This window comes from Patagioenas fasciata, chromosome 5 (genome assembly GCF_037038585.1).
Source record: "Patagioenas fasciata isolate bPatFas1 chromosome 5, bPatFas1.hap1, whole genome shotgun sequence".
Lineage (NCBI taxonomy): Eukaryota > Metazoa > Chordata > Aves > Columbiformes > Columbidae > Patagioenas > Patagioenas fasciata.
Window position 1 is genome coordinate 33,239,347 of NC_092524.1, and position 14,833 is coordinate 33,254,179.

A 14,833-nucleotide genomic window follows, 5' to 3' on the forward strand; every position below is an offset into this window, starting at 1 on the left:
AGGATCCATCTAAAATCATGCTTTGATGATTTCTTAAGTTATTTTCAGCACATTTTCCAGTTTTCCATCTTATAAATATTACTTTGTTTCAAACCTCCCATAAATTAGTTCTGAATGTTGCTAACAGTTCTTGACATGTCAAAGTCTGCATTATCATCAGATCAAGAAATACTCATCTACTGTTTGTGATAGTATTTTTTAATTCCTAGTTAGCAAAACCAAAGCCATCAGAATTTGATTACTCTGTAGGGTGCAAGGAGCTATCATTTCCAAAGGTCAAAATTTTACTTTCAGCTGCAGTATGAAGACTTACAGATTTTCAGTTACAACACTTAAAAGCATTTCATTTTTTCTATCTGAAGTTTGTCAAAAGACTAACTTTTACTTATTATGCAGAATTCCACAGACTAAAACAGGGATATTTCCAATAGGAACAACGGGAAGTGAGTATTTATTTTCTACCTGTACCTTTGAAAACACTCCCCCATCCATCCCAAATAAATTACATCTACTTAATTATAGAAAGGTATCAAGGAACTGATTCTAAACTGGTTTTAATCAAATAAGCAACCAATGTATACATTTATCTTCAGAGAAAAGTTTTGATGTTGAAGACCATCCTTCATAAATTCAATAAAACTGAAAAGTTATCACTTGCATATAACTGATACAACCAGAAGTTCAATTCAGCAGTGTCACTGTGTTGTAAAGCTCCAGATGACCAGTTCCCTTTAATAACAAAACCACTATTCCTCAGGGAGGAAGGCAGGGGGGAAATCACCTAAAAAAAAAAAAAAAAATCACCTAGCTGAGAGGACAAGAGACTGTTATCTCTTATGTCAACCCAGTTTCAGAAACTGGGCATCTGTTCCAGTATCTCAGTACTTGGATCCCTAACTGCTTCACAAATTTTAACACTTACAGCCTTTGCTGCAAGGACTGAAAAATCCCACCCATCACCTACATGTTTCAAGAATTAGCCATTAGTGAGAATAAAAGGCATCAGTAATGCCACACTATGCTCTGAAGACTGTCATTCACTTAAGTCACTATGCATATGTTTTGCTGTTTTGTGGATTTATATTATACTAATCCTGCATGATAATACTAATCATGGCACGTGGTCTGCCACCTTTCCTTTCTGTACAGCATTGCTCCTATGATTTAGTTCATGTTTACTGTTCATTAAGCTTCCTTGTCCATCAAGTTCCATCCCCTTCATGAAATAACATAATTGATTAAAAAAAATATCTTTCTTTGAGCCTGGAAGACTAAAGATAATGCCTCAAAGCATCTCTTGCCTTACTCTGAGGACAATGTCCAGTTACAGACACGTGTCTAGTGAGTATGAGACTGGATGTAGAGTAGGTATAATAGAGTAAGGTTCATCCTTTGGAAAATAAGCCACCAACATCAAGTTAACAGACATGAATCTAAAACAGACAAAAAACCCCTCTGTCTTGTTAAGAGCTGCAGCTTGATATCAACACATAAATGCAAAGAATGTAGAAGCAGATACTTCATTTTTACACAACAAATGAGTCCTAAACATGAGGAGTTCTAATGTAAATCAACACATGCCCTGTTTGATCTCCACAAGACCTGGAAAATGCCAGTAGAATTTCAGTAAGAAAATAAATTCTTATATGCATTGTATGGAGGTAGATAACCCTACCTACTACATTTGTCACTTCTGTTTCCGGTTGCTGTAAATACGGTTTTGTTTCCATAGGTTCTTCCCAGTCTCTACTTTCAATATTTTTTCTGCTCTGGACAGTCACAGTGATTTCCACAGTGACAAAGAAGGAGTCACATCACCTGCATTGCTTTGATCAGCACCAGAACAAAAGTTAAGGAAAAAAAACACCACACTCCCTCACCTCCAAACCACATACACTGTGAAGTACCAGGGTCGTCATCTACTGGACAGTATCTTGGGACAACAGAGCAAAACCAACAGCCTTAGACTTAAGGTAAACAGAGCAGTACTGTTACTTCATCCCTGACTGAGGATAAAAAAAAGCAACCCAACAACACATAAGGAAAAGACACTCTTCCCTTATCAAGTCTGAGGAAGGAATCACATGTGAAAGCTTAAACTATTTTGCCAACTATTTAACAAAACATAGTACCTGTCACACAAATTGCTACATGAACTAGAAAAATTGTTTTTCCTAAAATAAAGACTGATCTTGCCTATAATAGCTGCTTTCACTCATGGAAGGTTTCTGAACAGATACTCAGAGCCTCAAATCAGGAATAAATCCTGACAATAAATGAGATTTTAAACTGAGCAGATCCCGGAAGTTTCTTACCTCTCAAAGGCAATATGTCACCCCATGCAACTATAAGCACAGTACACAGACTATTTCAGAAGAATTTAGCTATATAAATTTCTTAACACTCCAATACATGTGAAGGGCAATGAATATGCCTATTTAGAGAGCCTGAATGCAATGTTGAATTTCTTAGATGATCCACTTTGATTTCTACTAAAACATGGCAATATAAGATCTTAAATAACTGAGACTTAACTAGATTATGTATTAAATCTTGAATTCCATAAAACTTGATTGTACTATTTTGGGTAAGATGAACCAAATCCTTCAAATACAGTCATGGCTTTAAGAATAAATCTCAACGTTAACCTTGAACAGATATAACCAGTATCCCTGAATTTCAGGGTTATATTTCAGTATTTTTTCAAACAAGAAATGAAAAAGTCCAAATTAAAGAAAGAAATCTGTAGTTTCACCCAATAAGCTTTCAAGGTTCAAAGATACATACAAGCATTGAGATAGAAGTCTCTGTTTTTCTCTCTAGAAACTAGTAGATCCCCAGACTCTAGAACAAAAGTTATCAGGTAAGTAGATTGTGTATCTAGTACATCTACAGTATGTTTTATTAATCATCTCCGAGAATGTCAAGGCTGTTTTCAGTTTTGCTTATATTCCATTTATCCTTTTATTGCAGCTAGATGGTGCAGAAGAATGGCAACTTGTGAGCCAAATTAATATTTAAACGGGTACTACAGCCTGGCAATTCTAGAAGTCTTCCTCACTAGTGGAATAAGATGACAATTCACTTATCTCTTAGTATTGGGTTTCAGTAAGGTTTGAAACAAGTGTCTTGTCAGTGTTCTGAGCTAACCTGTAGTTTTAGGTTATTACAGCTGACAGCTGCTCAAAATACTGTCACTAATAACTGTCAGTTCTACAGATGCCAATTCTAATAATTCAAGGAAGAACTCCATGTTAATGCTGAAGTCCTAAGTAATTCAGGCCATAGATCACTGCAAAGATCCCTGCCAGGAATTTTTCTACATCTGCCCCTGCATTACTGTGTCACAGGAAATCAGTCACTCGTTATGGTTTGTTATGAACTTCCATCTCTCTAGCAATTTTATTAGCTGCACAGAAGTTAATAAACAGTTAAGAACTACATAAAATTGGCCATGAAGAACTAAGGGGCACTGTAAGGCTCCATGAAACGATTACCTTTGATATAAGAGAGTCCAGGTTTTCTTCCAATCTCAAGCTCCTAAATTAAAGTGTGCATGAAAAGTAAAGCACTCTCATTCACTTGAGGATTTCTTTTTTAAACAGTAGCTAAGCAAGATTCCTCTAAAAGAAGTAAGATCAAGAATTCCTAGGGACCATAATATTTTTTTCAGGAAACAGAAGACCCACAAAGTTGGTATCAATCCCTGCTGGACTACCTATAACAATGCAAGAACACTTATGCATTACATGTGTTACATTGTTCAAGTAATGAAAGCTCTCACACCATCACTATTTGTATCTATGCATCCTTAGAGTCTTTCACATTGTGCATTTGTTAAAAAGCCTGGAAAGGCCAATGTAAAAGGCAAGGAATTAATGAGCAATACGGCCTTTTATGAACTGCACCTACAAGACTCAGATACAAAGCTCAGGTTAGCTCATTTTTCACTGCGTTATTACCAACACATCTGCCACGTTAAAACGTCCATGTCACCAAGGTTACATAAGGCCTGCATACCAAGTTCATCGTGCAAACTGCCACCGCCTGCAGCAGCTGCAGCGGCAGGTGAGGCTTCTAAGTGGACACTCCCATTTCTCACCAGGAAGGAGGCGCAAGCGCCGGGCCCAGCTGCCTGGGGAGGGGGGTGGGACTGCGCTCTGCCCTGGGAGAGGGCCTGCGGGCCTTGCTGACCATCTTGAAGGCTACGAGAAAACACGGATTGGGGACACGTTACCAGGAAGAAGAGAAACACAGCTAAAAGTGAAGCAAAACAAGAGGTTGTGTAATAGTTTAAAGAGGAAGACTTAAGAGTACAGCATTAAGAAGCTACTTATTAGGGTTAAGTTAACCCATGCGTTCTGTATAACCGAATATTTAGACACTAGTTACGTCAGTAATCCAGAGATGCAGTTCCTATCCTAATTCTTAAAAGCAGTATTGCTTTCTAACATCTACCCGGATCACCCTCACGTATATTACTGTAAGTCTTAATTTGTGGGTGCAAAAGCAAATTTCTGGTGGCTAGTCTAATTACAGACTAACCTGAGGTATCACCTACACACAGCAGTGACTATTCCAGTCTCCTTATGATGGCTGGGGTCCTTTCTGATTATTGAGGTATGACTGGATCAACTCTTCAATTGGCCGTTTCAGGGGTTTTTTTTGGTTATAACAACATGGCCTTTCTACATATTAATCTCCACTCAAACTAGAAAATGTCTTTAAGCTTTATTAGTAGCCATGTGCTACCACAGACTTCGTAAGATAACTGTAGCTGAACATTTCAATTCAGAATTGTTTCTAACATATTAAGAATGTTTAGAACAAATTATTACTTGGCAAAAGTTAAGTCTATTTTGAAGCTTTTTTACAGTACAGGAGAAGTTATCACTTAGCATTACTACTGCAAAGAAATTGTTCTTTACCCAGACACATAACTGCATCAAAATAAAACAGGTTTAAAAAGTCGGCTTGGGCTTCAGAGAAATTTGTGATTTTACAGCCATACGAGCTTGAAAATGTTAGTGCTCTTCACAGCCTTCTCATTGCAAAACTATTCTATAAAGCTATTTAACAAAGTAAGATTTTTGTTTTAATACCTTGTTTAGTACTAAATGTGGCAAAGCATCAGAACACATTATGCTTACACTCGTATATCACATCTACTTTGCAAGATTAGTGTTCTTCTTATCCTTCATTTTGGGCACTTAAAGAAGTTATGCCACAGTCACCTGTGGGACTTGATGAAATTATTTCTTTTTAGACAATAAAATAATTTATAAAGACTACAGAAAAGATCTTAAACACTTCTGAAAAACAATCTCTTATCACTCATTGCTTTTAGCATTCCACTGCTTACAGTGTGATGCTACTGACGCAAGCGAAAAGGCAAGATCTTACTAAGGGCTGAGGGGTTATATCTGATGTTCTTGCTTTGAACAATGTTTTCTACAATATCCACTTCGCAATTCTTTTGTTAGAGCTTCACTGGAACAAAAATATGGATATAAGTATGAGAATACGTGTTCAAAAAAGCTCATGCAAAATAAAGCAGACATGCATACAGCTTATGATGTAAAAAATTGCAATGCATTAATTTATCATATTCTAATGTACTTTAATTTGAATTTTTAATTAGGTGTGCTGCTGCTGTACACAAGGCTCTCAGAAAACTACATGGCAACAAAAGCCCCAAGGAAGCTCAGAGATGTGCCAGCCTTCATTGTCTCCCTTAAGTATTTTCAGCAACACCAAAACAGTGCTAAACAATACTGCTTTCCACTGAATAGAAATTACAGATCAAAAAAGTACACACAAAATTGCCCTTTCAGTGGTTATCTGTATCTGTCACAAAAACAAACACCCTAAAACACTGACATTAACAGATTGCACAGACATGTAAAAGATACAATTATTAATTAGGCAGAGAATAATGTAAAATTCTGCTTCTGACAGTCACGTTCTCATATCAGACACACATGCATACACTATTGACTTCATAGGATGCCAATGTGTACTATGTTTTAAGTGCCCAAACCACTTCTGACATCTAGGCAAGACAAAAGCAGGGGTGGGTGAGTGGTTTGTGGTGTGTTTTGGTTGGTTTATTTTTCTTGTTTGGTTTTGTTTTGTTTAAGTTAACAGGCAAAGTACTCATGTCTAATTTAACATCAAACCAGCAGAGTTTACTAGACCGGGTTTTACTTAATTGTCCACCCTTGCCACGCACATATAATGTCACTGTCTCTTTTACTAAACATTCCACAGAGAAAAAGTAATTGCAATAATGGATAGGAAACTTATAAAAAAAAAAAAAAAGACACACACACACAAACACACCACAAAACACCACACTCAACACCATACACACAAAAAACCAGACTGAACTCAGTTCCTAAAGAAATACCTCCATGACATCCAATTTTATGTCAAAGTTAGAAGATTAGGAGATTAAAGTTTTGCTGACAAGAATAAGTAACATCAGGACAACTAAAGATTAGTAAATCTAATACTGTTAGAAGTTTAACATCTGAAGATGTATGGATGAGCAATATTAGGAACTAAACCGAGAAAGCTCACGACTAGCATATACAATTAATGCCAGTACAGCTCCAGTGCTGTTTTGAAAGGATCTTGGTGGTAACTGGCTAAAAATACTCTGCATTTCTTCACATTTCTTCCTTACACACTTCTTTGTTTCTTTTGTTTCGTTTTTCAACCTTTAAGAGCTGCTTCTTCCAGCAACACGCAAAATTTACACTAAAATTAAGCTACCTATATAAAGCTTTTTTCAGACTATTCACCTAGAAAACAGAACAATAATAAATACAATTTTTCAGATAAAATCCATTTGAACTACCAGCTGTGGGATATATGTCAAACAAATCTGAAAGCAGTTTGGTGTTTGATTGGACTAAGGCAATTTAATGTCATTCCAAGGGACAGTCATGTAGCATCACAAACAATGCTCTGAGCAAAGTAACCTCACTAGAGTATTAAATTCTGAACATGTTTATAATACAAGTATTTTTGTTAGTGTGTGTCATCATGTCAGAGAAAGTACAGAGTTATACTTTTTTATTTAGAAAGGAACAAATTTAGGTAACTGGAAGATGTACAGAAGAAAAAAAAAGGCTGGAATACTTGCTCCACCAATTTCAGTTCTCTTGTGATCTCTCACTGAAGTCCAGCTTAAGCTATAGGAACCTTAATGACTGCACTAGCATATGAAAATAAGGTTGCTGTAAGCCTCATTTTAAAAGAGTGCTTTATTTGCCCTGTCTAAGAGAGAAACAAAACTCAGTGGTTTCTGGCTAACACACAGTTAAGGAGCTCTGATAAGTCTGCACAGCCTCTCATAAACCAATACACAAAACCAGACTACCCTCCTCTTAAACACCAGAGGGAACAACACCACAAAATCAGAAACAAGTGAATGCAAAAGAAGGTAGACCAGAAGTGATCTAAGAGAATGCAAAGTTATAGCATCGCTCACTGTGCAGTAAATCACTAACCTATATTCTGCAAGACCAGAAGCCTAACAAAAAAATAATGTGATTATTGCCACATACTGCACTAGCCAGTAAAAACACATCTAACTAGTTTCAGTCCCTGATATGGCAGAAGTCAACTCTTCATTTGTTAGATTTTAGGTACCATTCTTGCAATCCTCCTGTCTAAGGAAATTTACAAACTTAGCCCTTGATTATTTCAGCAGTGCCACAAATATGGCACAATTCCTCTCCCATCCTCTATTGTATTTTCTTTTTATTTGCTCAATTTATATAGCTTTTACCAGTTAAAAAAATTACACAAGTATTCCTGAAACACAAAAGCAGACTGCTCCTATGATTTAACAATAGCTAAGCATATAAAGGAAGATCATTAAGAATACACAACAGATACAGTTACTCCTGCATAATTCTCACATAACTGGAGAAGGAATTACTTTATGGGGAAATATTCCTTCCTCTAAAGGCAAAGTTCTGCTTGCTAGATTCTCCAACACCATGGGCAACCACAGGACTGAAAGACTTTAAAAGCAACTTTAAAAACTTGATTGCTGCTTCTACTGTTGAAGATGACAGACCAAACAGAGTTGCTGTTTGTAACTTATCACTAGGCCCAGTACTGTTTACAGCTGTGCCAGTGAAGGCTGGGGACTCTTGGGATACGTGTATATATTAATAGTACATTTTAAACACTGTCAGGGCATGCAAAGTGCCACACAATTAGATTTAATACTGAGCAATGTTGTGCATTCTACAACAAAGGCATTGCTATTACTTCATTATTTCTCTTCTGTTGTAAAAAGCAGCAGGATGTTCATACAATGGTTTATCTTGTATTTTATATTTGGAATCTTTGCTTATATGATTTATCTCTTTTATGATGTTCTACCATTTTGTTATTATGCTTATCTCTCACTATCTACAGACATGAAAAAAAAATTACAGCACTAGTCCCTGATGCTTGCTTTCTTAAACAAAAGCAAAATGAGAAGTGGTGAATAATATTTTCTTGGGTTTACTTCTTCCTTGAAAATAAGTTTCTGAAGTTTTTTTACAAAAACACTTGAGTCTAAGTTTGTTAGCATTAGTTCAATTTGTTATCAATCCAAAATAAGCTATAACATGTTAGAGACTGGCTGTCCTGCTCATTTTGAAAATACTGCCACATATACATGCACAATTCAACAAGCTCACAGTGACATGCAGTGACAGCTCAAGGAGGTTATGGGGGAGAGGGAAGAAGTAAGAAGTGCTTTTCTGGCAACACTGGTGGGTGCAGGGAGAAGTGGTCTGCTGCATGCATGCTAAATATGGTGGAACATTTAGATACCCTACCTGAGGGGTGATCCGATGAGCAATGTAGGAGGGGTAGGGTTACTCCCTGCATTGTGCCGGCGTCGTACTGCCTGACGCCTAAATGTGCTGCGTTCACGACGAAATGTGACAGGCTCCTCGCTGGCTTGTGCTGCTGCATCAAGACAGACTTTAGGTCAAATAAGAACCCATCCTAGTTACGTACACAGTAACTTAAGACTCCTTTCTTCCCCCTGACCCTCCCCAAGTTAATGAACTTGACTTGAAACAACAGAAGTAAATTATGCACTGACTGGTCAAGTAACCTGCATCAAGACAGGATCACAACACAATTATTAGTAAAAATTTGGGCGGTAGGGTGTTTGGGAGGCAGGGTGCGTCCTGTCTTGAATAGACAGGCTACTTTTCTTGTTGTTTTTAACCCCCAGATCCAGATAGCCAAGTTGCAAACAAACTTTGATATCCCAGATCTCTTAGATTTACACAGGGCAGAAAGAGACAAGACTGATCTTGCCCTTTATCTCATTTAATAGATAAAGGAGAAGCCTAAAGGACAACCTCGAAAGATTGTCTGCCTCTTCGCACCATAATATTTTCTTCTTAATTTTATAATTTCTGACAAACAGGTAGGGTTGAGGTTAACTTCCTCAGGGGACAAAACAGAGGTGCTTTTTTTTGTTTTCCTCATAAGCAGCAACGGATACATGTAGCTCATTTTTGTCTAGTTACGCTATGATCTGGAGTAGCAGGGGTTTGAGATTAAATACGAGAATAGTTTCTTTGTAAGGATTGGTAGTTTTGTTATTTTAACTCCCCAAACAACAAACAAATGGTTTGGTCCACTTACAAAGCAACACAGTAAAAAACAGTTTGTATGTACTCAATGGAACCTAAGATTTTTCCACAAATCACCCCCCAAAATCCACCTGTGCTCCCTAAACTTCACAGTCTGAACAACTTCAGATTTTCACTGCTTCATGGTTTGCCTACAATCTCAGAGTCATCCTCCTGAACCAAGGAAGCTACTACGCAATTTGAATGCAGTGCACTAGAGAGCTCAAATGAATGGGTCACAGTAAAAATAGGTTTTGGCAGGCAAATGAAGAAGAAAACAGAACAAAACACCCCATACTTGACATGAAGTCAGCAAAAGGAAAATCACAATCTTGAAGGGGAAGTCACAACTTGGTAGCCAAAAAGCCTGTTACTAGAGAGAGAAAACCAGGAATTGTGTCAAGCCAAAATAAAAAAAGAATACACTAAGGGAGCAATGCTTTTTTTATTTAGAAAGACAACAGGCAGACTGGTCCATGTTCACTGAAGCACATTTCAAGTTGCAACACTCTTGTCACAGGGCATTCAAAACTACCAGCAAAGAATCTAACGCTGGTCTACAGAGAATTGCAACCTATAGCAAGCTACTACTGCTGTGTATAGCTGCCATAGCTCAAGCAATACAGACTGCATGAAACAAGAGTCCAATTCCACCCAGGAATGAACCACAGGTTATCAAGTGAATAACTGTATATGATACTTCAATCTGTAGCTTGCTTTAAGAGCTAAAAAGCCATATGAAGACATACACTTTAAGAACAACATTAAAGCCATAAACATGTCGTTACCAAAATGTCAAAAAAGTAAGGACATCCTTAATCCAGTACTTCCTGATATTTTCAGGAAAACTGCTTTTGTTATTGTAAGCATGAATAGATACTTACTTTTGATTGTATTCCAGCAAGAATTTAATACATTTCTCTTGTGGTTTAATATACAGCTTTATACTTTGTTTTAATACACAGCCCAATTTATTCAAGTATTTCTTTATAGCTCTCATACTTGAAGTATTGGGAAAGTGAATCACATTAAACAAGACAGAATGAATCCAGAATTTTCTGGTGGATTAAGCTAACACACAAGAGGCCCAAAACTGCCCACTAATTTTGGGTGCCAATCTTTAAAACTCAATTTTCCTGGTGTATACATCAGCATGTAAGAACTCATATTCACAACACAGTTTCCACTGACTTCAGATGCAAAAGCAATTCCACACATTTCTGGCAATCAGACCATAGTTAAACACCATGAAATAAGGAACAGCCCTAACTGAAACGTAAACTTTCTGATTATCATGAAGATGGTAAACATCACTATTAAATTTTAATTACCACTTGCAACTACTTAGCAAAGGCAACATTCAAGTGCAATTCTTCAAGACAGCATACGTAACACTGACAACATCTGTTTTTCTTTTCATATACTTTATTCAGTAAACTACCTTCTGCAGTATCTGAAGCCCAGATTATGGAAACACTAGAGGTCCTTCCTGTGCAGCTCCAGTTTACCACTAAAGCAAGTCTACCTCACACACTGACCGAAGCAGTATCCTTGAGAAAAAGAGCTATAAACACATTTGAAGATGAAAAAATAAAAATAAAAGTCCATAGGTACCTGGAGACTAAAAACTGCATAGGCAAATAGTTCTGGCATTTGCTACCTTTTAAATTCACTCTGGTTTTTAAAGGTTAAAGTAGATTTTGGTGTAGCTTTCTACCTAATATACTAAGGTATTTTTTATTTACCTTAAAACTTCAGTTTGATGCACATCTTCCATATACACTCTTCCTGAATGTTGGTGGAGACACACAGAATCACTAAGCAAGTATATTACAGGCAAGAAGGTCCACACTGAAACCATGACTAAGTACAATAAGGTAGTTGAACAGTAAGGATAATGGTTTGAAGTGTGGAAAGCCAAAGCGAGCAACATTTGATTTTGGCTGAGTGTTGTGTTTTTTTTTTTTTTTTTTGGTTTGTTTCGGGGTGGGTTATTTTTAGTGGGGTTTTTTTTGTGCTTTTGTTGTTGTTTTGTTTGTGTGTTTTTAAAATAAAACTTTTTAAAAAATGTTATTTTAAAGAACACACATGATTTAAAAGATATACCAGTTTGAAAAGCTGCTTGTGTTATTTACTTGTGTTTCTACTTGTCTTTAGTGTGAAGGAGCACTACAACTGCTCATGAATTCACCAGTAGGAGGTAAGCTTCTAAATTATCCTCTATCTGCTCTGAGAGCAGTTTGATCATGAGGAAATAGCTTGGTTTTAACATAAATACATTTCTTTAAATATTTAAACAGTGTGTTGATGTTTGAAAACAAAACTCGAAGTATCACTGTAGAACAGCTTAAAAAAAATTAAACATACCAACAAAACACCACCACAACACACAAACATCCTACGACCATCACTCATACTTCTCCAATGCTGCTACTTTCAACCACTTACTTTAGACTCCAGAAAGGTAAGATCCAACATCTACCAAATCTAGATCTAATGGGGAGACAGAACACAGGTAATACTTTCACAGTTCATGCTTACTTTAAGTAAATCAGTAGAGGAAGACAAGTCTTTCAGTAAGAGTGTTTGCTGTTGAAGTCTGTCCTATTTTTCTGGTTTATTCTAAACTTATGTAAAAAAAACTGCACACTTCTTTAATGTCAAGAAATTTAAGTATAAATTTATTCTCCCTGTTGTCATATGAACTCGAAACAGAAAAATCGGGTTTGAAGTTCAAAGTGCACAAGTTAAAATTACAAATCTATACCCCAGAGAAATCAATAGAGGTAGAGACCTAATGACAACTTTGTAGCAAACTTAACCCTCTCACACCTATTCTCAAATAATAATACATCTAATAGCAAAGAGGAAATAATTTAACTTTCACAATTGTTAATGCAACTGTGCATATTAACACATTAAAACTCATCTTTTTTTTTTCATTACACTTCTGACTGGAAAAAAGCCAAATTAGCAGGTACACGCAAAGTCATGAGGATATGATTTCATCATCACACATTTGGAATCATGCTTTCCCAATAAGACTAAAATTTATTGTATAGAAAACTATTGAATAACAAATACTCATTTCCCTTTGCCAGTCAGATGGAAATATCTGAACAGAGGTTGATCTACCCTGCCTGCAGACAGTTTGCCTTTCCAAAATTTCTCTTGCTATACTACACAAGTGTTTTTGATGCAAGCCTCTGCAGTTCCTTAAAGTTCTAAACAGAACTGAAGACTCAAAGTTTTGCACTACAGCTATACAATTTTACCCTACAACTAGCTCTAAGAAACAGAAAATGAAAATATTTTATTTCAAACAGGAATATTTACAAACACAAGCCAAAACATTTACAGCGTCACCCTGCATGTAGGTACCACTGCTTCTAACCTAAACTTAGAAAATGGGAACTGAAGAAGTATGAGATGAAAAAGTAGAATTTCCCTGTTTTATTACATCAAGTCCTCTTTCATTTTTGCTAGGCAAACACACTAAATCCAATGCCTCAGATATATTCTATCCAAGTAGGAAAGCTCCTGGAAAGATATAGTATGGAGGTAATGCAGATGTAAAGCATCGTTGTGAAAAAACATGCAGTTCTCAGGATAAGAAATGCAAACTTCAGTCTGACAGGAAAGAAAAGAAAAAACACACAGACAATGGAAACAGTGTCTCTCACTCTTCTCAGGAAAGAAAATACGTCACTTGAAGTCTAGATGGTTTTGAACATTAGTCAGGTTAAGTATGGTTAAACTTGTGCATGGAAGCTGAGTGGTGCTTGGACATGCCACTTCTCTCCCTATTGAATAGGAAATTGTGATCTAACTATTTTCAAGCACTTGTCATGACCAACCCTACAAATTCTCTGTGAGAACTGAAATGAACAGTTCAGGCCTCATGCATTCACACAGGCAATGAAATCTGTCCTGTAAGAGATTTCCAAACAAACCAAATAGCTGTAATTTTATTCTTCTGTATGTAGCATCTTTATCTCATTTGTGTTCGAAGCCTAAAAAAAGTCAAACTTCTCACATGTGTTTGTGGTTTAACACCACTACCCTCCTCACAGTTGAGGCATTTGTAGTTTAGGCTCATGTGCCCTAACACTATTTTAAAAACCATACTTTTATACCCAAGTAGAAAGAAGGAGTCCGTTCAGTCCACATCTTCAGCATGCAGATATTAATCACCATGAATTATGCACTACTGCAAGACCTACAATTGCAGGGATATCTTGTACTTCTCTGGTGAAAATGTAAAGTATTGGCTTATAGTATCACAGCTTACTGTGGACACTTAATGAAAAATATCACTAATGCCAATTTTTAAAGAATAAAGATGTGGAAAGCAAGGGAGAAACAATGAAGAACAGAGGGATACCTCTAAGATATACATTTTTGCTAGAAAACAGTAGAGGAAAACACACAATTTAGGAAAGAAAGCCTGTCACCAGAGGAAAAAAAAAAATGAAGAGAAACACATGAAGTAAAGACCAAGACTTCAGCGTTGTGATTGAATGTATTAAAAAAACCCACACAAGTTTGAGACTTGGCTGGAGGAATATTTACAGTTACAGTAAACCAGTCACTACAACAATCTGAAGAGCAAAACACTGTCAAACAGGGAATAACCAGGACAATGAAAACATCTGTTTTGAATTTTGAACCAAACATTTTTACAGACTATCTTGATAGACAAATTTATCTACTAATGCCAAAGAAAACTGAGTCTCAGTTACTCCACTGTACTGCTGTATTGCACACTCGGAATATTTCACTTAAGAATTAGGTGTTACTCACACAGGCTTCTTAAATATAATGTTGATGGACTCCAGGTCAAAGAGCCAAAGCTCTGACCTCATCTAATCACCTGCTCAAGAGAGTTGCTGTATCCAGGGATTTGGGTATCAACAGCTAATAGTATGCTCATGCAGCAGACAAATGTTCATAACCTACATTTATCTTTGTGAAACTTAATTCTGAACTTGTATTTGGATTTATTCACCTTAAAGAAAAGATGCTTTAAATCTTTAGCACACACAGCCTTTCCAGCATAAGTGTATAAGTATTTTGTATTAGTAGATCATCCACAGAAAATCATGTTTTCTTTGAATGGGCTTCTATTATCTATAACACCAAATGTTAATGAACAGTCAACTTTGAAGTAT

At 36.5% G+C, this 14,833-nt stretch overlaps 1 protein-coding gene across 5 annotated transcripts in view; it reads right to left on the reverse strand.

Annotated features, from left to right (window-relative positions):
* Nucleotides 1-14,833, reverse strand: part of PCNX1 (pecanex 1) — a 90,749-nt gene that overhangs the window by 48,770 nt on the left and 27,146 nt on the right. For 2 of the 5 annotated variants that reach the window (XM_065839803.2, XM_071809276.1), the window contains exons 7-8: nucleotides 8,850-8,982; nucleotides 4,021-4,205 (exon numbers count right to left, since the gene is read on the reverse strand). The exons of 1 other annotated variant lie outside the window; for it this stretch is intronic. In XM_065839803.2, coding sequence (XP_065695875.1) covers nucleotides 4,021-4,205; nucleotides 8,850-8,982 — 318 coding nt within the window. The remainder of the gene's footprint in view (nucleotides 1-4,020; nucleotides 4,206-8,849; nucleotides 8,983-14,833) is intronic. 2 more of the 5 variants (XM_065839804.2, XM_065839806.2) reach the window with 2 other exon arrangements.